Below are 25,318 nucleotides of genomic sequence, written 5' to 3'. Positions count from 1 at the left end.
TTGCAAAGGGGAAGGAGTACAGAGATAGGAGAGCCTTGTCAAAATTACAGAGGACTTTGGAGAGGCCACATCTGCACCATTGCCTCCTGTTTGTTTCCCTTAGCTAAGAGTGAGCACATTTATATTGAAGGCAGTGCAGAGAGGATTCCCTGGATTAATTAAATCCTGGGAAATACTTAAGTATTTAAGTATTTCCCAGGCAGTGATGGATAAACTTTTGGACTCCAGTGAAATCAAACATGATTTGGCAGCGAGGAGGAGTTAAGGCCAATAATCAGATCTGCTGTGGTCTTACTGAATGGCAGAGTAGCCTTAAAGGGCAGCATGGCTTAGTCATAGAGTCATTCAGCATGGAAACACACTCTTCAGCGCATTCAGTCTATGGTGACCATCAAGCATCCATTTACACTAAAGCTACACTAATCCCAGTTTCTTCTCTCCATATTCCTATCAACTTTCCCTTGATCCTACCACTCACCTACATATGAGCAGCAACTTACGCTGGCCAATTAGCCGACTAATCCTCTTCTCTTTTGGATGTGGAAACCCATGCAGTCGCAGGGAGTAAGTGCAAATGCTAACTGACAGCACCAGAGGTCAGGATTGAACCCTGGTCGCTGGAGCTGTGAAGTGGCAGCTGTGCCTGCTGCACCACTGTCACCCCAAATTTCTTGGAACATAGAACAGTACAGCACAGGAGCAAGCCCTTCGGCTCACGATGTTGTGCTGTACTAAAATTCTTCTGCTACTTATTACATTTTTGCGTTATTATTAGTAACTAGTAAATCTGCTCGAGGATCTTGGATCAAAGGTGTCCCTTGGAGATTAGGCCTGAGAGTTTTGTTACTCATGTTTATATCAGTGGTTCTGCCAATCAGTAAACAGTCTACCCAAAGCGGGTGAGGTACTCGATGACCAAGTGACCCTGAGTTCCTTCAGGGCCTAAAGAGACAATCACTCCCTTGGTGCTTCAGAGACATATGCTAGTTTTTTTAACTGAACAAATACCATTTCACTTCCCTTACTGAATGAAAGGTAAGATCTGTGGCCATGTGGATCTACTAACCATGTTAGGCCTACAAGCAGACAAGGGTTTTTGGAACCCTTCTAGGCCTAATATGTGTTTTGGAAAGAAGACTGTTCAGAACTAGATGAACAGCTGTCCAGAGCAAACAAAGTGTTTTCCAGTTGTCTAGATGTTTAGATAGTCAAGCTTATAGTTACATTAATAAATACATCAACCTTTATTCTTTGATTGATAATAAGTATTTTTAATTTCAACATTTTTTACATTGCAGCACATCTCACCATCACTGTGGTGGTCCCATGGTGGAACCATTACTAAATACAACTTAATTTGAGACCTATCACGTAGTCCAGTATCTGAAATTAGATTGTTAACTAGTGTGATAAAGTCACGTCACTAGTATGGTACAGAAATTAAGGAAAATCATATCTCATGAAACCTTTCCTATCAAATTTATGATTTCTGCACCCAGTACTGAAATTTGCTCATGCAGTCAGCTAACCACTGTCTCTGATGGAGGTGCTTTCCATTCATTCCCAAGACATTCTTCTAATAAGACACTGTCTTCTTGCAAAAAATCCACATTAAAGAGACATGAAAAACTGGGAATACTAATTTCCAGTCTTTGGATGGTGTGAGCAACTTTAATGCTCCAAAATGCCCTCTGTAATCTGCACGCATATGTGTGGGGAAAAATCATGCTGGGCATCTTAATGTGAAGGGCCGTAGAAGCACATGGTGCTTGCCGACTGAAAATATGCAGAGCAGATAGATTATGAGGCCAATCCAGCCTCAGTGCTGATTTACAGCCAGTGATTTCTTTTTAGGTTTAAGTGCTCCAGTTAAAGCTCTCTCTTAACTGCACATGTCGGAACACCATTAAACAGCATTCCCTTCTTCCCTCCCCACTGTATCTAAGTATAGGTTAGTTTGCCGTTTATTTCTTCTGGCTGCTGTTGCAGATGTTGATGATTTCTAAAGATGTTCCAAGTTGCAAAAGTCTACAGTGAATGGCTAATACTACAAGGCATTTTGCTGAATTCAAGGCTTTTGCAAATCCTGAGGTACTGAGCAGTGACCTGCAGAAGGCAGCTACTAGGTCACAAAGTCATCATTTGATTCTGGTGTGGAACCCATGCACACATGCTTACAATAAAAGTCATGTTGCTGCATCAGTCCGTTGGAGAGGATTGCTGGCAGGGGTACATTCATAGGAATGACTGAGCTGAATCAGCAGAGGACACAGATACCACATCACACCGGGAGGAGTATGATCTTTTCCTCGTGGTAGGTATAGCAAAACGAAGAGGGCAAAGGTTTAAAGTGAGAGGAAGGAGTTTTAAAGGGGATTTGAGAGGAAAGGTTTTTACACAGAGAGTGGTTGATATTTACAACTCGTTGCCAGAGGGATGATTGTAGAGCTGCTGGGGAAGGGTGCATCTGCCCAGCTTGTTCCGGCAGCAATTCCTTAACCCAAGCCTCGGTGAAGAAGAATTTGAGATGTCTGTGCTTCCATAGGATGATCTTACTGAAACCTATGGTTTGCAGCAACTGCTGCTGCAACCTCTGAGCATGCAAATCACATACTGCTAATGGCAATTAACTTTTAAATATCTGACACAAAGGAAGTCACTAAGGCTTTCTGTTCAAAGTGAGCTGACTACCTTTCTTTCTCTCTTGCCACAGATCAGCAGGCTGAGAGACCAAACAAAGCTCTTATGTTGCAGCCTTTCTCCAATGCAAGATGTTGATGACTGAATACATTTTGCTTTCCAAGCACTATATGTAGTGGGATTGAAAGAGATTCCACTTTCTCAACATCCAGCTGCTGTGTCAGAGCACTGTGTGCTAAGGCACTTAGCAAATGCACAAAGGTAATTAATTGACTGTGGTGAAGACTATGGCAAGGTTTCATTTACAGATGTGTTAAGAATGGTTATTTTGTGATGACATTGGATTTAGCTGTATGGCCAAATGGGCACTATGACAAAATAAAAGGGAGATTTTGCACTGCTGGTGAAAAGGAATTTGGGCTTGTGTTTGCACTGTTTCTTCTCAGGATATGTCGTCACCAACATCCAAGCAGATGGGATCTCCAACACCCCTCCTCCCCTTCTCCTGATCCTCGTACTCAACCTCCTCCTTGGTTGCTTGCTAGATAGCTGGTGTCAAGGGGGCCTCACAAATCAAGGCACCCACTCTGCCAACTGCAGTTGGACTTCTCCTGACCAGTCCAGGCACAAGCAAGCAACATTTCAGCATGTCAGCAATCTGCTCCAATAGATTTGATGTGGCAGCATGGTTTTTGTGTAAGCATGGGTTCCACCCCAAGATCAGCAGCCGTGTTGTCAAATGATGCCTTTGTGACCATGCGTCTGTCTCGTGCAGGCTGCCGCAGGGTATCCTGACGGAACTCATCCCTTTATTATGGAGCAGCTCACTGTGCCAACTGTATGAGAAACTACAAAGGCGAACAAGAGGCAGCTACCATGTCACCTTGCAAAGGAGAGGGGAGTCGATGAGTATTGTGCAGTCCATTTTGATGATTTAGCTGTCACAGTTAAAGACCTGTCACTGAACTTCCTGTGGCACTACATCTTGGTCCTTGGGATTCAATTCTTGGCATTGACCTCCATGGCTATCTACTCCCATTGCCTTGACATGAGTGCAGAACACCTGGTTCTGTGTGGATAGTGGATGTGTCACATACTTTGCACTAAGGCCTCCAGTGAAAAAGTTGGAAAACATGGGAATTTACATTATCCCATGTTGAGGCATTCTTCATTGTTTTCCAGATCATTGTTAATATTTCCTGTGCAAATGCTCCGGTGATGATGCACCTCTCCAAGAGTCACCGATTCCCCATCAAACACTGTAGGTTAGCTTTAACTGGAGCTGGCTGCTCGTGATATTGAGTCCTTACAGATGCATCCAGCAGATCTACAACATGGTTGATGCTGCCTACATGCTAAAATCATTGAAATTAGCACTGGACATGCTATTGCCCAGGTATGGTTAATCACAGCTTGCAATTTTCATGCCTGTTTTCATGGGCTACTGAATTTAGCCCCTTTTGGGCCTGAAAGTTGGCAGGAGGCCCACATTATCTCTAGATGAAAACCAGCAGGATTCAATCGTATTCCTGGCAGGAGTCTGTCAACTCCCCCGGGGATCTTCAGAGGCAATGTTACTTAATCTTGTTTATACCATTTAAGATTTAAAATATTCAGTAAGTTTTTTTTGCAAACACACTCATTTTTGCTATTTTTCCTTATAGATTCCAGATGAAAAGTTGGTTTGCTTTTTGCTACATTCTCACCTGAAAGCTTTAATGACTTGCCCATCTCATGAACAGAACTAGAGACAGATCCACAGATGTAGACATACAGGTGCTCAGCTTTCATTTCTCTCAGGTATGCAGCCCGATACTCATACTCTCTATTCTTGTTGAATACCGTGATACTGGCCTCAGCAGTATATCTATCTGGATGTATCCTCAAATCTAGTCCTGGTATTCCTGTCTGTAAAATTTATGCCATTTAGTTTACATGTTCACTATTCGCCATACTCTCCACCATCTCCTCAGATGACCACATGGCCCCAGTTCCCCAATGCACTTCTTTGAAGTACTTTTCACTTCTGTTGTGTATACCCTCTGAGTTAATCCACAGCAAAAAAAAAGAAAAATTACAGATGTGCTTAATACTGAAGGAAAGGTGAGGATCTGTGGACCAACTGACTCTGTTAGGCCTACAAGCAGACAAAAGACTTCATATTATTCCCTATATGCCTGGATGGGTGAAACACACAAGAGGCTCAACACTATGTCGGGCAAAGCAGACACTTGATTGGCACCTCCTGCACCAGGGTAAATGTTCCATTACTGGTGCACTATAACTGGAAGGTGCACCACCTGCAAAATGTATTGTAACTGCTCATCCAGTTTACTCTGACAGCATCTCCCAAACCAGAGCCTCTACCATCAAGGACAAAGGTAGCAGGTAGTTGGCAATGCCACCATATGCAGTTTCTCCTCCAAGTCAAACTTCACTGTGACTTGGAAAAGTATTGCTGATCCATCATTATCACTGGGTCGAAATCCTGGAGCTTCCTTTTTGGGAGCACTTTCACCAGGAGGATGCCAACAGTTCAACAAGGCAGCTTATCACCACTTTCTTGAGAGCATTTGGAGATGAGCAACATATGCTGCAAACATCCCCATAAAATAAAGTTAACATTCTTACATGTGCTCAATCTCTGTCAGGTTTATTATTTTAAAATTCAATATGAAAAATAATTTCCCCAATTTCTCATTAGAAATATTATATCATCTCTAAAGAATCTGTTAAGAGGCTTTTAATACCTTTAGTAATGGAGTAGGAGTTCTCCTTTATAGTAGGCACCATAAATCATTAGTATGATAGGCATGAAGGTGTTATACCCTTCAAAATGTACTACAATGAATTAATACTCTTAGTGGGTGCATGGACAACGAGTGTCTTTGGTCAAACCTAAAATAGCAACAAGCTACTTAATTAGTGTAAAGTAAAAATGCTTTTTCAATTTATAACAGTTATAACATGAAAAATATGCTGCAGTTTAAGTCCCTAGCTAATTATTAACCTAAATTACAAACTCCGAAAGAAAACTCTGCATCCAGTGCAGAATTTTCAAAAAAGTAAAGTTTTGTAATAATCCCAATCACTGAAACAACATTAACATTTGCTAATATTCCCTTGTTTGAGCAGTCTGATTAATCTTGTGCCCAAGGCTAAACTCAGGCAAATATCATACAATTGATAGTTTAAAACAAGCTGCTAGTGAAACAAGTAGCCAGTCTTCACAATGCCAGGGGACAAGCAAGTTACTAAGGCAACAAATTCATTTCCATTGATAGCAGTACCAGATCACACCCATTAGCAAGCTGCTCTTTAGCCAATGGTGAATTATTACCATTTTCTGTTGCTAGGCAGAGTCTACGGAACTTCCTGTCTGAACATATGCTCTAATCAGCTAATGGGGTCAGTGATTGGCAATGAAATTTTTTTTATTCCTCTGTAATCATGACAACAAATTTGGATGCATGCTAGCATAATAACACAATGATTCGACTGTTATTTTCACATGTGCTGGAGAAATCAGACACAATAATTCAGAAAAACAAACTGATGAACCAATAATTAAAATAAGGAATAACGATTGCATTTTGTGCACAATGATTTTTGTCTTTGTCTGTACTTACAGGGAAAGTAACACAGAGTTCTGAGGGGGGATTACTCAAGAGCAACATTTTTTTCAGAGCATTCTGCCTCAATGTCTTGCAAATACTGCAGCAAAATGGGGAGAATGAAAATAATATTATAAAGAAGCATCACAGAAATTGATTGAAAAACACACATAACATGTACCTTAAAATCTGCACAATTTTAAGTAATTTTGCAAAATATGATAAAATGGTCATTTCAAAGACATATCTAAAATATATATCAATTTTAATTATTTCAGACTTCATTACTTTAAGATGCCAACTTCAAATAGTTAACCACACCACTGTGAAAAGCTTTGTTCCGGCTCAGTAAGTAGCATGACAGCTGCTTCATTGCCTCAGATAAAGCTTAGAGCCTATTAAACATTAACTACATGTGCAAGTGCACTTCAAGTTCAAACACAGTAGGCAAAGTGTTTTTTTTAAAACCAAATGGAAATGAAATCCAAGCCAATGTGAGAACCTACTCAATTTCTGGAAAGAACTGCCCAAAAATGTTTAAATGTTTGATTCTGAATCACTCTGGTGCCATCTGTTGGAACATCATGATCACTATGTCTCAATGCTTGGTGTTCTGACAGTGGATATATTAGAGGTTCTGCAAGAGCATGTTGCACTTCTTTTAGTTTTCTAGTTGTCAAAAAGCAATGAACAGAAATGAGTTTTTAAAAAAAAACAGCTTGATGTACTCTTTATTGATGTCTCAATTTTGCTTCCTGAATTATTTATGTCAGGGATATTTGAAATGTTTAGTCAAGTATTTACTACCACATCAGTTCATTCATTTAAAGCTTTCCATTACTATATAAAATGTTGGGTTTTTAATCATTTTTTTTAATATCACTCATCAGGAATACCCTGGCCTCAAATTTCCTGAATCAAGTCACATGATCTTTTGATCTTTTAATCCTCTTCTTGACATCTTCACAAATCCCTTCTACTTTATATATAGATTTGTTCAGAACACACAAAAGCTTTGACAATTATTCAAAAGAACAGAATCGGAGATTAGTTCAAGGAAAATTACTTCATATCCTGCATTTATTGAATGAATTAGAAACTGAAACCCAATGTTTTTTTGAGGTTATGTTTTTCTTGTTAAAATGACAATATTTTATGGGCATTAACAAACATACGAGTATCAAATGCTTCATGCTTTGTCTCATGTCAGAAGCAAAGTTCAGTAAAATATAAAGTTCCTCTATCTATACAAGTAGGAAAATCATTTTGTTTTATTTTTGCTCTGTATTAATGACTATGGAGCTAATCTGTTTCTCTTGCATAGCTCTCTTTTTTTACCTCTTGTCCACTATTCCTGTTTTATAGTCTTAGGCTGGAAAATTATCCTCCGTCAATAGTACTAAAAATGCTCTAAAGTAACAGTAGTGTGTGGTACACTGCCTTTGAAATGTATTCAAGTACAATGTGCTAACTGTGATAATCCCCTATCTTTTTGGAAATCCTGATAGTTTGGCATCTGGCTTGATAGGTGATGTTTACTGTGCTCCCTGTGCACTCGCTGGAGCTCTGCTTCCCACACTCCTTGTCCGTTCGCTGGGGCTCCTGTTTTCGTGCTCCGTAAACTCACCCGGTTTTGTTTCTCGCACTCCCTTTAAACTTACCGGGGCCTTGTTTCCCATTCACCTTTTAAACTGTAAAATGTATTATTCTACTGTGTAACATTTAAGGAAAATGTGAAGTAAATGTGTGTTGGAGCATTAATACAATGCCATCTGATTGTCCAAAAAAAACTCCTATTCTGGTACCATCAAAGTCCTGATTGTGCTGGATTAATGGCCTTTTACTGTTATGTGTTTAACACTACTGATCAAGGATGAATTTCTAGATACAATATCTCTGCAGATAACTTACAACATTTACGTAGAGGAAAGACAGCAAAAACCAGCAGCTGTACTGAGTAGGCACTATATGACTCTTATATACTCACCACAGGCATTCTTTTCCCACTTCACACAGCCATACGCTCCCTTGGCAAAGAAGCCAAATTGAGGTGGGGGGGTGGGGGAGAGGCATGGGGGTAAACCTTGAGGCAACTTAGGAAGAAAAAGTCTGGATAGTTCTTTTCTCAGTCTTGAAGGGATCAGGAAGCACAAGAAAAGCAAAGTGACTGCACGATGACATCTGATGATCCAGCTCCCATACAGCTGTGTCTATGCGATTCACTGTCTGAAATCTGCCAGGTCTCATTTAAATGAAGAATTTCTGTACCATCTGCATTAAGTGGCAAATTACTCCATTGATTTGTAACTCTTGGCAAAAGGAAACACCTCTCAGTGTTGAACCAAATCCATTTACGTAGCACCTTTAACAACTCCAGGACATCTGAAATACTTTGCTGCCAATGAAGTATGTTTAGAAGAGTGATCACACTTTGACCTAATTTCTATCATTTTGTTATGTGTATTTATTTCCCCTGGTCTAGCCTAGTATAACTGGCTTGAAGAGTTTATCCACTTAAACTGAGTCTAACCCTTCTATTACTTTAAAGTCTTCAGTTAAATCTCCCTTAAGTCTATGCTTCTCCAGTGTTTTAAAAAGTCTCAGCTCTGAACCTGATTAAGATGGCGTACAGATGTGACTTTTCCAAACTTTCTTTAGAGTTTCTACATTTTTTGGCTTGGAGGGGAAATCAATAGCTCAGATGTGACTTGCCAGGGTTTAAAAAAAAGAAAATAATTCTTTTAAATTTACACTTAATTTTTTTTGTCAGCAAACCCAAACACCTTATTTGCTTTTACATTAACCTCACAGCATTGGTTATAGATCTTGGGTGACCTGAATCTAACAGCCTCCAGGTCTTTTACTTGCTCCCCAAGCCTCGAGCACACAGCACATGTTGGGAATCGTCTCTATCCAAACTTTGGTCATCGATATTAAAAGTTATGCATCCCACATTGTCCATTCCTCTATCCCACCCAGAGCCAAGTGGAATCGATTTTTATCACTGAATATCCTTGTAATTGCAAGTAACTTGCTGTCATTATCTAGCTTGTGAATAGCTCTCACTATGTTTTTGTTCAAATCACTGATAAAAAATAGTGAAAGGCAGGAAACCAACATTGACCCCTGTCGGACTCCACCAGTGTCTGAGTCCCACGCAGAAAATTAAAAATAAAAGTCACTGTAATAGGAATAAAATGCTATGGTTGAATAATATTAATATTACAAAGAAATAATACTTTGTTAATCTGTGTTTTCTATTAAATATAAATAGAACAAGGTTTCCTTTCCAAACATTAAAAAAACTGACTTATCTAAGCAAGTAGTTCTCTCTAAGGTTGAAATATTTCTTTGGCAAATTCTTGGGAGGCTCAGGAGGTTGCGTTCATTAGTTTTTATTCTAGACCCCTACATATATTTAAGACAATTATTTTGCTTTGCACAGCAACCAACTTTTTCCAATATAGCAACAGTTGATTGCAGAAAGGACTTTGGTAATAGGCCAAGTTACTGCTAAAGATGATTTTCCCTGAATCCTACTTTATTAATCTCTTTTGAAACCAAGCATGAAAGTGCCTCGCTAATTTGACAGAAAAGATTGTACAAACCTTGTATTTGTATTTATTGGGCCTTTTGTGGCTGGTTGAATTTGTACTGATGCATTTATCAAAATACCAGTAGGTGTCTACAGCATTTTTACATCATAAATTTTCCTAGTGGATTTTTTTAGATCTCCTGAGGAGATTTCCAAGTTAAAATTTGATAAATGCAACCAGTAATGTTGGTAACAGGTCTTGCATAGCATAAAGTGCAATCGGTGTGTAGCTCATTCTACTAATTGATAGCAAGACTGGATACATTATGGGATCATAAGACAGTCCTGGATACAATCCATGGATCAAGTAAACAGAAGACAAACTGAAGTCCAGTAAATCTGGTATGTGATCATCCTCATAAGACATCTGTACAGTTCCTTCACTGTGGATCAATGGATTAGAGTGGGTGAGATTTTTGTTTTTAAGCAGTAATCTGTTGAAGTGGGCAGCTCCTCTCATTGAATGAAAATTGTTTGAGTTCTCTCAAAGGAAAATGATATGCAGTACATACACATATGTTTTTGGTACCTTTACAGTACTTTTTACAAATTGAAATTGCTAATCTTCCAAATGGTTAAGAATTTTAAAAGCAACCATAGCCGACAACTTCAGAAAGTTTACAACCAAAAGATTTGACACCAAAAAAAAAACTTGGGCTTGCCTTCTAATTTCCCAATAACTTTAGTTAGATTCATAAGACAGGACCATTTAAAACCCTTGCACAATTGCCTCTAAAAATGTAATACAGACTTTATTTACATGTGACAGCATCAGAGTGCCAGTTTAATTGGATTGAAAAAAGTTATCGTAATAGGCCTATAACAATTATGAGAGGCATTTTACATTATGCAAAATAAAAAAAAACAGCAGATGCTGGAAGTCAACAGAAAATGCTGGAGATATCCAGCAGATCAGGTTGCATCTGTGGGAAGAGAAACAGAGCTAACGTTTCAGGTCGAAGACCCTTCATTGGAACTGGGAAGGAGACAAAAGGAGCTTGTTAAACTGCAGGGATGGTGGGGTAACAGGGATGTCTCAAATAGGGTTAAACCAGGGTGACCCTGGAAAATGACCTTGGGCTAAAGGATGCAAATCCTGCACATACTGTATCTTGTGTATGCAGGTCAATGGGTATGCCTCCTCATCATGCATTTGAGGGGTTTGAACAGTAACTCCATAAAATGGTTGCTCTTGCAGAGGACTCTTTCTTTCACCCTGTTCCTTGAAGGTATTGTTATTAATTCAGTCTCTTACCAACCGACTTACCTAACAAAAAATGAAATTAAAAACATCCAGAAACAAAGGTTGTTACTCTTGTAACAGCCTTTTTGTTAGTTCCTTAATGTATATCTGTTGTCAGTGAGTGTATAGTCACATTTTGAAGGAGATTTCATTAGTGTCCAGCTGAAGGGCTACAGGAGGAAGGAAGTGGAGAAAGCAAGCTAGAGAAGTGGATTTTACCTTTACTTTTAACTTGGACATGTTCTTTGTTGACGGATATGCACACCTGGCCATTGTCTTGTACCTGGATGTACCTGGAGAAACTTGCCCTAACTACTGTTTCTTCAGCTCAGAAATTGACCTGTTCCTTGATTACGAGAATGAGAAGGAATTATCTCTGCCCGAGTAGCGTTTTTGATTATTTTCATCACCCAAGTTGATTAGATAGCAGTTTTCCTTATCCCTTTACTACTCTATCTCCTGTCATGTCCCCAGAATTAACTTATGATTTTAGCTAGTTTGTTGTCTCTCCATTGAAAAGATATGGTTTTTAGGTGATGTGAAAAGTCTGCATACTGTGATGCAGGAGGCATAGGGCCAAAGGATCTTCTTATTGTTTATGATCACTGCTTCAATATAGGAAACGTAGCTGCCATTTGCAGATAGCAAGTTCCCATGATTGATCGTGATCAATTAATCTGTTATCGAAACACTAAGAGATAAACATCGTCCAGGACCTCGTGTGTTCACCTTTGAAATAGTGCCGCAAAATTTTTTATATCCACTTAAGCGTGCAAATAGGATTTTGATTTAATGTTTCATCTGAAAGATATCATCCACAATGTTGCATTGCTCCTTCAGCAATACCAGTAGGTTGGTTGCATGCCTAGATTTTTGTGCTCAAAGCCAAAACTTGAATTCACAACTTTCCAACAAAAAGAGTACTAAGAAATGAACAACAGCTGACAATGTTATTTCAGTTTGATTTTTGGACATTGCTTGGAAATCGGTCAACCAAACACCAGTCCAAATAATTCAGACCAAATCCGGGATGCAAATCCTGTCTGAAGGAGCTCTCCCAAAGAGGGCCATATTATAACCCTGTGGCCTGGTCAAGCCGTCATACAGCACCAGACAGACAAAGGTTGTTAACTCAATCGTAGACACAGTCAAACGATTCAGATTGAAAAGCAGTGTCAATGATTCCAATGAAATGTTGATATTGTGCTACCAATGAACATTTGTTGGCATGCTCAATGATGTTTGGAAATCTGAGCTCAGTAGCTAAACGAGACATTGGAATGTCTGGGCAACAGCTTGTGTCAGCCCTTGCACTCTCTCCTCATTTGTGCTTATTGCTTTCTCAAGCCTGCCTTCTTGGAAATTGTCCACAGATCTGAACTCGTTATATCTGTACTGGTGCTGCTGAATGGAAGGTTGAGGTTGTGCAATTGCTCAAAGGTGGGCACTTGGAGAACCAGAAGAACATGACTCTCACCATCTGCAGTAAAATACCCTGGAAACATAGCTGCACATGGCAAGAAAGTGAGGTGTGTTGCCCTGAGGTGCTTTATTGAAGGGCAGTGTGTGAAAGAATGAACAAGCAATTACTAGGAGGATACTAGGAGGATATAAATTTGGGAACTTCTCTCTCCCTCTATGCCTCCACATATATAATGTTATGTTGTATTGACAACTAATCCCATGCACTCTAGTGGTGATTTTTGACTTGTGCAGTCTTCTTCTGCAAGTTAATATTAAAGAAACATTCAAATGGAAAATGAGATTATTAAGATGAGTTCTGCCAGGTGAGGGAACTGCCATCACAAATATGAACATGCAGCCCCAAGGGACCTTATCCTGGCATTACACTGGTACTTGATCCCTTCAATGCCAGGTAAGGAAATTATATCATAAGATCTGCAGTGACAGTGAAATGGTAAAAATCACACGTGCTCGTGCACTCATAAAGATCTGTATATGGAATTGTTCCCTGCATTCTCCCTCAAGAATTGGTGCACCAGGAGTACAGAGAAGAGCAATAAAGGGATGGCCCAATCACCTTTGGCTGCATCAAAGAACTTCTCTTCATTACAAGATCAAGAAAGGAGATGCTTGCTTACAATTGCACAGCGCTGAGTTCCATTTGCAGTTCTTCAAATAACAAATGAGTCTGCATTGGCCTGTATCAAGTCCAAAGGAACAGGTTTGGGCAGACATGGCAAGTAACAATTACAGTAAAGACTTGGACAACAGCCACCTTTGAATATGAGTGGGTCTGACCATTCCCTTTGACATTCTATGGCATTAGCAACCTTCAGTCTTCAGCTCTCAATATTCTGGGGAGTCACCACTGACCAGAAGCTTAACAGGACCAGCCATATAAGTGCTGTGACCATGAGAGCAGGTTAAAGGCTGGATGTTCTGCTGCATGGCTCATCTTCCAATTCCCAAAGCAGTTCTACCATTTACAAAGCATGCCAGGAGCATGAAGAAAAATTCTTGACTTGCCTAGAAGAGTGCAGCTGCAAAAGAAGGTCAACTCTGGCGACTCGGCTCCCAAGCCACAACCACTACCACCCAGAAGAACAAGGGAGGCACAACCTCCACCTCCAAGAGCCCATCAAAGTATGTTGGTGTTTCATTATTATGGCTGGTTGAACAACTGAAGAAGAAAATAACCTTTAAAAATGGCAAGTTCAAATTTACTTAGCTGGACAAAAATATTTAGATCATATACCTTCAGAATTAAAATTGACCTCAATTTAGTTTAACATTGAGGGTGACAATAATCACAAAGTAGTGAAACTGAAAAGATTGACCATAGCCAATAAAGTGAGATCAATACATTCAGTACTATTTGCCAGCACTTCAACTTACAATGTGGGATGTGCTGGCAGTAGTCAAGGAATGAACACTTCTGTACCAGCAACTCCTAAAGTATAGTTTATAAGGCTGCAACTTGGTTGAAGACACAAAGGCTACATACAAGAACCAGGCTTTGCAGATCACGCTATAGGTGATGTCACAGCTAAGGATTGCTATACCCAGGGGAGAGTGCCATGCATAAGAATTAGCACCACCAGATAGCATGATTAAAGTGCTGGAGCATATCAGCATAGGCACATCTTTGACGTGCACCCAGGAGCAGATGAAGCAATCAATCGTTGGTTTGTGTAAGGTCGGTGTGCATATACTTGGGAACAGTTTAATATGTAGCTCTTGTTTATTGTTTCACAGAGAAGACCTGCATTTATTGCCCGCCTGATTAAGGAGGTGGTCATAATTCTTTATTGAACTGCTGCAATTAGTATGAAAATACTCCCGCAGTGCTGCTGAGTAGGAAGTTCCATGCATCACTTAACAGTTATGACTGCATTCTCTTAACTATTAGATATGCTGAATTGGTACAAGGATTGCCGACATAAATATTAATTGTATGTCATAAATCTTGTATATCAGAAACAAACAGTAAATTAATTGGAATGGAATTGGATTTTTTGAGACTGAACATGGATACCATGTGCAGGTTTGGTCTCTATCAAAGAAAGCATATATTTTCTACCGAGGGTGTGCAACGAAGGCTGACCAGAATGATTCCTGAGATGTAGACTGTTGTACAAGGGGAGGTTATGACAGCTAAGCTTGTATTCACTGGAATTGAGAAAAATTAGATGACATTGAAACGTATAAAATTCTGACACTGTTTCATGGGCTAGCTGCAGAGAGGATGTTTCCTGTGGCTGGGGGACCTAGAACCAGGAGTTTCTGTATCACGTTATGGGATAAGTCACTTGTGGCTAAGAGGAGGGGAAAGCACAGGGATGTGAAGCTGTAGAATTGTCTACCCCAGAATCCTGTGGAATCCACGTCACTGAATACATTTAAGAAGGAGATGGAGAGGACACACAAAGCATCAAGAAGTATAGGGAGAGAAGTATATGGTATTGAGTTAGAGGGTCAGCCATGATCATATTGAATGGCAGAGCAAACTTGAAGAGCTGAATGGCCTACTCTTGCTCTTATTTTTCTATGTTTCTAATGAAACTACTTGCTTGTAAAATGAAATTTGGATTGATTATGGCTCCATTGCTCTTCACTCTCTCTCATGGAATGCAGATCATTCATGTGTTTTTACACTAGAACTTCATAATCATTCACATTTATAGCTTTTATTCAATGCAGAGACCAGCCTTGCAACTAGCAAGAATAGACGACTTCAGTAAGATCTGGTCTCAACAATGAGTAGCAGGGCAGTTAAATCCCTTTTATTTAAATGAAAAAGTGGGAAACCTTTCCCATTATGTAATCTTTTCAATGGACAGTTGTAGACTATAAAATAGGACCCAGATGATGAATCCAGAATGCATTCACCCCTGACTTCCACAATCTTCCAGCTTAGTGTCCAGGAAAGTGCAAGGGGAGAACTTTTACTGACCCCTTTGGAGATAGTGGGCAGAGATTCATTCAGTAGAGAATTTGTGTTCCTCTGCTTACATGGTGTATTAAGTAAGGATGGATACAGTAAACAGATGCAAGTATTGTGAACTGCAGAATATTGGGACCATTGTGAATTGCTCCATAATTTGTTGTTTGAATACAATTACCCCCATTTTATATGTTGCAAAGTAAACACACAATTTACTATGAAACAGAAGGAGCCCATTAGGTCCATTGGCTCCATGCCTGCTCTCAACAGAACAATCCATCAGTCTTAGTCCTCCTCCTCATTTCCCTCTAGCCCAACGTTCTCCCACGTGCCCAGCAACTCCCCTTTAGTTCTTTTACCACTTACCTGCACTGGGTAATTTACAGTAGCAATTAACCTGCTAGCACATCTTTGGGATGTGGGAGGAAACTGCAGCACCCAGCAGAAACCCACAGGGAGAATGTGCAAACTCCACATAGCAGCAGAGGTCAGAATTGAACCTGGATCCCTGGAGCTATGAGGCGGCAGCACTAACTGCTGCACCACCAAAGCAATTTAATGGCAAAAGATGAATAACGTTAAATCAACTTCCTTATGTTTAACTATTTTAAATAGACATGCATTGCAATTCAGTACTAGTTCCTAACACTGTCCTGAATCTAACTTTTTTGATTTGGGATCATATAGAGTCAAATATAGCATGTTAATATAGTATACATGTAATAATAATTTCATTCTGTTGACAAAATTGGAGAATGCTCAATAGAGTGAATGGAAATTGAATGGGTTAAACGCTGAATTAAAAATGAACTTTCATCTTGATCTCCTGGAAGAACACTGGGTTGCTTTTATCGCCTGCACAACAGTAACATTTCATTGTAGAACCCACTCAGATTCAAAGAGGATCAAAAGGATCATGTCATTTTCTACATCCCTCCTGATATGACTTTGATATTTCACAGCTGCATTATTAATCTGCATTGAAAATCTTTCCCCTATCCTGCCCACAGTTTCAAATTTATCAGACTCGGGGAGTGTACGTAGGAAGCTGCTGGCATAGCTCGTGTGAATAATAAACAATAATTACAATTGATGTTGTGAAAAGTGCATGGCATTTTTGTTCAGAAAAATAATTTCATTGTACAGTCAGTGGAAGGGTGGGAATGCATTTTACATTAAGTGTAATACAGGTGAGTACACAGCACATACACAATCGCAGCTAAATTTTTCCAACTTCGGATACCGATATCAGAGCTATAGAAGGCAGCAAAGTGGTGAGTTGTTAACTTTTCATATCTGTTTCCTCAACTTAAAGGACATTGGGAATTGTCATTTACTTCTATAATTACATTTGCACAGCTTGAAAATGCAAATAACCACAGAGTTATGAAATCAACTTGTTTCAATATCAGTTTCATAGAAATGGTGGCATTGGAGGAGGACACAGAGGCCTTGGAGAAAGAGATTAACATAATCATCATTACTGTATTAATGTTTGGTTCATGGAGGTTATTGAATTTAATGTGCTGTGTGAAGCTTTTGCCGCAGCAAAATAAAGGAGGTCATTTGAACATCAATAGAAAATTAGATAAAGGAAAAATTAACCTGGCCAATAAAGATAGTGAATTTCTTGAAGGTGGTACATGGCATGCCTACTGATTAAGGCAGGACCTCATGTGATTTGAGTTAAGGGTCAGCAGTCTGTCAGTTAATCTTTGTTTTAGATGGAAATGACAACACCCTGTTTGAAATTAATCTGCACTGATTATTGTTTCTTATCTGGGTAGTTCACTCAAATAAATAGTATTTGTTTTACAAGTAACACTTGCAAAATTAAATCAGGATCTCTATTGATGTCATTCTGAATAGTCATCAACATGAAAGACCAGAAGAAATCAACCTTTAACCATCTTTTAAGGCAGAGTATAGCCCAGGTTTAGATTGTTACTCATGTCAGATACAAAATTATCTCCACTTCCAGTTTTTTTTTTCCATCACCAATTTCCTTCCTCCTAAATCCTCCCATCAAGGAGACAATCACTTTTTACTAGTTCCAATTCTGCTTCACCTATGACTGCACTCCTGTAGCTCATCCAAATGCCCAATAATCAAGTTGGCTTGAAAGTGAGTATGAAAACTCTGGCAATCGCTCAAGCCTGTCTCCCCTAATCTCCATGTCCAGCGTGTGTTGCTTTATAACCTTGAACGCAAGAACACGACAGGAGCAGGATTAGGCCACCTGGCCCTTCAAGCTCGCCCCTCTTTTCAATATGATCAGTTAATCTGCCACAGGCCTCATCTCCTCTCTGCCAGTGCCCCACAACCCTCAACTGCCTGATCTTTCAATTTATCTACTTCCACTTAAAAAAAATTCTCATGATCAGGCTTCCACTACTGTCTAGGGTTAGAGAATTCCAGAGATTAACAACCCTTAGTAAGGAGAAATTTCTATGCACAAAGGAGCAGGAACTTTCATCCCCATAGCTGAATTTGGTAGTGTTCTACCCTACCAAACTCAGCTAACCCAGCACAAGTCAAATGGCCAACCATGGACATTTACGACTCAGGAGTGAGGGCTTAGCTGCTATTGTGGGGTTAAAACATGTCCTCAGCTGGATGCTCAAGACAGTGGGTCAGATTATGCTGATGTACTGCCAGTGGTTACCTGGAGAACCACCGACCAACATCGGTGTGCAGGCCACCTCTTCATGAACTCTACTGACGTCAGGAACCCACTGGAGGTCAGATGCTGCAACATCTAACCTCATGCTCTGTCCCTGCAGGAGTAGTTCCAGATCTTCCTCAGGTAAGGAGCAGGGCACAACATATCTGGTGCATTTTTAATATTTTGGATCTGTTTTAATTGTATTTAAATGTCTCTGATCATCAGAGAGACTTGGAAACAGTTGTAAAGGACCTTGACAGCACAAGTAGTCAGTAGGCTGCCAGGATGGTCCGAGGGTAGAGGCTTGGGTTCACCAACTGACGGCTGGATGTGGCTGTGGACCACTCCACTTCATAGGAGGACTAAAGCAGTTCTCTCTCTCTGAGTTGTGGCAGTGGGGATCGTGAGGGGGTGACCACAAGGCTGGGCCGAGCGTGATCTGACTTGAAATATTCTGCTCCTGAAAATCAGTTCCATCGAAGTTGTTGGAATTGAATTTCAGATAGAGTCCACATTTAATAATATTAAGTTATAGATCAAGGATGAATTGCCATCTCTATGATTATGGTCTTCAGGAACAAATTTATCAAGTCCTAATAATTAAATACTTCAACATAAAAATGATATTTGCTGAAGATATTATCTTAGTTCACAGTGGAAATGGCCGCCTTAACTGTTGATGCTTGTAAGCGTGTTGCATGATGTACCTGTGGCATTACCGTGGCAACAGAATGGTCTGTGAAGGTGGCAGCCACCTACACCCTTCGTAAGGTTGAATGACTAATTTTTTTTTAAATCTGCACAAGGATTGGGGATGGAAAGGAGCTTTTTCTTAATGTAGTGAGCTGGCGTGCATCTCCTTAAAGGGTAGTGGAAGCAGATTTAACAGTAACTCTCAAAGGAAGGTTGGTTAAATACTGAAAATAATTTGTTGAACTCCGGAGAAATAGAGGGCAGAGGGGTTAACTTGATGATTCCTTTAAAGGGCTGGTGTGTGCATGATTAACGTGCAGCTGTACAATGACTCCATGAATTCTTTTTAGGGAATGCTATGTAAAGCTGTTTCCATTAGCAAAAGGTACAAGGACTGGAGGATACAGATTTAAAGCTTCAGGCAAGAGGTCCAGGGAGGATGTTAGAAAGAACTACTTTTATGCCATGAATGGTAAACTTGGAACTAGCCGACTAGGAGGGTGGTGGTTGCAGAGATAATCAATGATTTCGAAAGGATATTGAATAAACAGTTGAGGGAAATAATCTTAAAGGACTCCAGGGACAGAACAGAGGGATGTGACTGAGTGAATTGTTCTGGAGAGTCACTCTAGAATCCTCATGGGCTGCATAGCTGCTTTCTATGTCATAACTTTCGTTGTTCATCAATGATAAAAGTAAAATTGGTTTGGGGCTGTAATGTTATAAAGGTGATGATAAATTGGCAGCTCTTTTTACAGCTTGTCTGGGTTTTTTTGCCAATTGAAATTAGTGGGGTGGAAAAAGAGTTCAGTGATTCTCAATCACATTGTTACCACTGCCAAGGCTAATTTCACCTTGACCTTATTTTATGAATAAGGTACTTGGAGAACCACTTTTCTACAAACAGAATAGCAAAAATAATTAAAGGTGTGATGTATTTGTACTCCAATTCTCATCACCAAACTGCTTTATATTCGTATCTCTTCATATTCTCCCTCGATGTTAATTTATTTCAAAAGCTATTGATTCTATTGCTGGAAATGATAGAACTCTTTTCCTTTGTGAAGACAATATGTTAGGCAGATTACATATGGCAAACATCAGAAATACACTTGTGAAGGTTTGTTCAATTATTTCTAGCAAGGTTATAAACATACTAACTGATCATAAATTTATAAGTCTACACAAATGCATTCACAGTGTTGCTATTTATAGATCACTCAAATGCATTCACAATGCTGCAAAATTTCCGAATCCTAACACTTTCATACCAATTTATGTAGAGATTTGCATAAAACAGGTTACCAGAAAGGGGAGAAAACAAAACAGTGTGAGAACAATTTAGTCTGAATAACTGATATAGCCAATCATGTACAGTCCTACCCTATTCCAGGATAAGCAAAGATATAAATTGTAAAAAAAAAACTCCTGACACAGTATTTACAATATAAACTCTGTGTCCAGAGAAGAAGCAGCCATTTCATCACATATAATGCAATTACATTTTTTATCCAGATCAAGTCATTTAGTTGTACCTTTGGTTTCTCATCCAGAATTTGCAGACGCACTTCTTTGTGCTTATCCACCAGTTTCTCTTGCCTCTTGGATTGGCCATCTTCCAACTGGAAAATTGACAAAATGTGAAGAGCCATCAGTAAAACGCAGAAATATAGAGAAGTTCACATTTATTCAATGCCTTTTACAGCTTCTGAATGCCATAAAGGTACCTTGCAACTAATTAGATATATTAATTAAGTATTTTTGAAGTGCAACCATTGTTGTAATGTAGTTAATGTAGCTTGCTTTATCTTTCATAGTGTGTGGAAGTTATCAGATAATGTGTCCTGCTGTTAATTGAGGACTAAATACTGGTCAGGTCATAGGGGAAGAAACCCCTACTTTTCTTCAAAATAATGTATTGAGCTAGTTCACATCCATCCGAGTAAGTAGATGAGGCCTTGGTTTAAATTTTCATCCAAAGACACTGATCTCTGACAATATAACTGAACTCCTTCAGTTTTCTTCCAACTTCTCATATATTCCTATAATGTAAGGAGGAGGCCATTTAGCTCATCGAGTCTATGCAGGCTGTCAGAGCAATCACATCAGTCCCATTTCCCCACTTACCACAACGCTGGACTGGAATCCTAGAATGCCAATCCTGATCATTTTTTTGGTCTCCAGAAGGGAAACGAACTCACATCTATCCAATTCAGTCAAATGTGCTTCTAGCTAAGCCATTCCAGTCATTTAAGAGTGATAATCATTGTAGACTTTAAACTTTGCCTTACAGCCAAGAGATTCTTGGGCATCCAGATGGGTGCAATAGATGGGTATTGCAATGAGTAATGACAGCTTTGGTCAAAGGAACCCTTTGCTAATTTCACTGACACCTAGTACAATATGTGGGGGTGGGGTGGTGGTCAGGACCATCGTGGACCTGGAACATCAAGAGGTTGGGGAGGATCTGGGGATTGGAGGGTTGGGACCTTAACTTTGGTGGGGCCAGAGGGGAATGTCAGTGGAAGCATCAAGAGTTGTGAGCAGGTCAGCCTGAGCGATCAAAGGCAAGTACGAGATAGTCCTTACAGAGGCCTCGATCCAGCATTGTCATTATGGAAAGAGGGCAACTGTAGGAATTGCCCAACAATGATCACTCCCAGGACAACTTGGCCTAATTTCCCCCACAATGCTCTAAATGGACCAAGGTGTGGGAAATACTATCATCTTGTACATGACTGACACAGAAATTAAACCAGGCTAGCAAGGGTAAATCACTTTAGGAAATGCCAGGTTGAATCTCCCAAGTGATGTATAAAAACTGAGAAATGGTACTCATTTCTCTTCATGCCAGGTAAAGTCAATTTTAAATTGCATAAAATTAGAAAAAAAATTGCTATCAAATTGAATTTCCATGTCAACTGCAAAAAACATGTTTATCACTGAAACCACAGCCTGAAAACACAGTGATGTGTGTTGCAATATAATTTCTATACATCCTTTTAATTCCCATGGTCGACTTAAACATTGAGCACAACATTTAGGGAATGTTTCTCTCTCCGCAGATGTTGCTGAGTTATCCCAGCCTTTTCTGTTTTTCAGGTTTCCATATTTTAGTCAAAAGAACGTGAGCACCTCTTGTGAGACCAGCATCTCCTGCCCTTGCAAAGCTGGTGACGAGGCTAGCCGCCTCCCCAAAGGGTTGCAGTCTGAGTGATGAAGGCATTCTCACAGCGTTTGGAGTTTCTGGAGGAGCTGAGTGGGTTGCTGGGCCAATAGGCGATCACATTGCTGTGGATTGTGAGTCAAAAACAGTAAAGGCACCACATTTCTTCATTTAAAGGATCAGATTGGTTTTGCACAATCCAGCAGTATCATTGTCACAGTTACTGACACAGCTTCTTGCTTCACATTTACTTCAGTATCTGCAATTAAGGTCCCCAGTAGGCTTGGTGGGAGTTGAACTCATGTTACTATTTCATTATTCCAGGTCTCTGGACTACTAACACTGTAATTATAACCATTATGATTCTGTACCTTTACAGTTGCATATTTCTAGTTAAATTCCTGTTTGAAAGGCATTCACATCATTAAGGTTGATACCTCAGGTAATGATGACTGACCAAAGCAGGCAGTGCATTTACCTGCTAGGCCATGGAGAAACTATAATTACAAAGAAAATTCTTCACACTGCTCTACTTTTGATGAAATATTTTCTGAGTACCATTGGACTTACCTGAGAGAGAAAACAGAGTTTTCATTTAAGTTGTTTGTTTTTTGCTCCAGATTCCAGCATCCGCAGTATCTTATGTCTCCTGTTTTCATGTAATCTCCATGTTTTTATGTTCATTGTCTTTCCCCATTCCAAACAGTCCTCCTTATTGACCAATAAGGGGAGCATGCTCAGTACCTCTGCTCCCCACCCAGACTAACAGTGAATACAGCTGAATATGAAAATTGATAAAAAGCCTTTTCATTCTTACAAAATACTTTTCATTCTTGTAAAAATAACCAGCTGGACTCCTCTACACCTTAGTGAAACACAACCAACCATGTAATAAAGCCACATCAGAAGTGTGCATCCTCACTCAAAGTAAATATTCTGCATTCTTCACTTTACCATTCATATCAGAAACAGCTGGTTTTACTTCAGTATTTGGGATTAACACGCAGAGGAAGTGAGAGATCCCTCAAACAGGTTTGGAATCATGGTTAAAATTCCAAGGTAAAAGGTAATTACATCCATAACAGCATACATTGTTTTCTTCCCTTCAAGTCTATGAAGGTAGTTTCTCTATTCCTCTCTCCAACAGAGGACAAGAGCACCTTTCTCACATTACAAGCACTGTCACTTAATGTTGTAAACTAATGCCAGCTGATGTACAGGAGCACAAAGAAGCAAAAACTGGCAACCAACCCAAAGAGAAATTTGTTAAAAGGGGTGTTGCAGGAGGATAGTTGAAGTAAAGTTTTCAGTGGTAGATGGTTGTGATGGTTGATGGTGGGAGATAACTTGTCAAAGCTTAGGGCCGAGACTGTTAAACTTAAGGCTTCTAACACTGGGACCAACAAAGTCATGTATATGGAAGAATCCCCAGTATAGCTTCTCTCCTCCTGAATATGTTTTATCTAAGTCCCCTGAAATTAATTAACACTATTCACCTCAACTAGTTTTTCTAGTAATGAGCTCTTCATTTCATACGATGATTTTACAATCAGCATACCCTGACTTCCTATTTGCAGCACATCGCACTTCTTTGTCATGGCCTAAATGCCCCCATTAACGACCCATCCCCATGGCAATTCTGGTCTCAACCTTTACAGATTTTCCTGTTTGTACTATCCCTCCCCCCCCCCCCCCCCCCAACTTTCTCTGCAACTTGAAACCAACATTTTTCTCTTTTAGTGTTTTGACAAAGGGTCTTCGACCTGAAATGTTAACTGTTTCTCTTTCCACAGATACTACCTCACCTGCTGAGTGTTTCCAGCATTTTCTGTATTTGTTACAATCAGTGCTGTTGGTAACAGAGACCCAATGGGGATAGGTTGTTGGATGAGCAGGAACTTGCATGGTATGGGATGTCGGCATTGGAGTTTGAGTGGTAGCAAGAGGGTATTTTCAAATGGTGTGTCTGGATGTCTAAATTACAGATTAAAGTTGCATGGGTAGTGAAATATATATGGAAAGGGGTATTTTTTTTAAGTATATACTGCTGAAGTTAATGGTGTTTTTCATAGCCAAAGGGTTCTATGGGCATTGAGGTACATCTGTTGTGCTGTGGCAATTAAAACATGGCCAACCCTGCAATGTTTCGTTGCACATCATTTTGTAGAAAGGAGCAAGGATTTTAACAGAAGTAAGTTGAGGAAGAGGGAAAAGTAAAGGCAATATTTGGTGGGTATTCAAGACTGATATCTAGAGAGTTCATTGGACTTGACATTTTGTGCAAAGCAGGATACAAATCACAGACAGTCATTTCACAAGGGTAGTGTGGCTATCTGAAAAAAACAACAAGATGCTGGAGGAACTCAGCAGGCCAGGCAGCAGCCGTGGAGAAAAACAGATGGTCAATATTTTGGGTCAGGACTCTTCTTGAGGACTGGAGAGAGGATTTCTCTTTCCAGGTGTGATACTGTTTCTTGCAGCCAGGACTCCACTGTACGGAGAAAGTCATTACCTTCAGCACTTGGCTCCCTCTGCTGGGCAGCTGTATAATAACATTTTAAACTTGACAATCAGAACATCAATGATTATCAGGAGCATTGACAACTCATTTACTTTTGTGTATAGTATTTCATTATTCATCACATATATGCTATGAAGTTTGCATATTTGGTTTTACTTCATTTGCAATGCATCCTGCCCATGAAGCTGATGCTTAATGAGGTTATCCCTACTTAAGGATGAATGACTGTGAGAAAGCCATTTTAATTTAATTGTGATAATCAGCATTTGTATGCAGTCATGTAATATTTCAGTTTAGATATTATGCACATAAACCAAACCTAAAAAGTACAATTCAATTTTATGATCTTGGAAACTGTTTCTCAGATCTAAATAAGAGGAAGAAAAATTCCTTTCCCACAGTTGCTGAAGTGTTATAAAGCTTTTATATTATTTGGTCGCTCGAAAACCTTTCAAGGTCTGATCAAACAAGTCCATGGACACAAAAGTTTGGTAAGTTTTATCTGCACATAAAAACTTAAAATGGCACCATTTATATCAATCTTATGCAAAAAGATAAATATATACAAAATCTTAAGAATAACGTACAGAGAGCGATTAGATTTTTAAATACTAAAAGAATCAAGGGGATAGTGCATGAAAATGGCACTGAGATAATAGGAAGCCACAATCATATTGAACAATTAGGATGGTTTGTTCGTGATTTTCTTTGTTTTTGAGTTCCGATGAACAAATACATGTCTGTATACTGCCCCTTTATACTTGGGATTGGAA

General features: G+C 39.6%; 1 protein-coding gene across 4 annotated transcripts in view; it reads right to left on the bottom strand.

The window, feature by feature from the left end:
* Nucleotides 1-25,318, bottom strand: part of LOC127567834 (1-phosphatidylinositol 4,5-bisphosphate phosphodiesterase beta-1) — a 711,920-nt gene that overhangs the window by 17,462 nt on the left and 669,140 nt on the right. For 3 of the 4 annotated variants that reach the window (XM_052010953.1, XM_052010955.1, XM_052010956.1), the window contains one exon: nucleotides 20,394-20,480. In XM_052010953.1, coding sequence (XP_051866913.1) covers nucleotides 20,394-20,480 — 87 coding nt within the window. Of the gene's footprint in view, nucleotides 1-6,269; nucleotides 6,355-20,393; nucleotides 20,481-25,318 lie in introns of all 4 variants that reach the window. The other variant, XM_052010954.1, reaches the window with a different exon arrangement.

This window comes from Pristis pectinata, chromosome 3 (genome assembly GCF_009764475.1).
Source record: "Pristis pectinata isolate sPriPec2 chromosome 3, sPriPec2.1.pri, whole genome shotgun sequence".
NCBI lineage: Eukaryota > Metazoa > Chordata > Chondrichthyes > Rhinopristiformes > Pristidae > Pristis > Pristis pectinata.
Note: the sequence above shows the minus strand (reverse complement) of the source record. Positions and strands in the feature narration are given on the sequence as shown.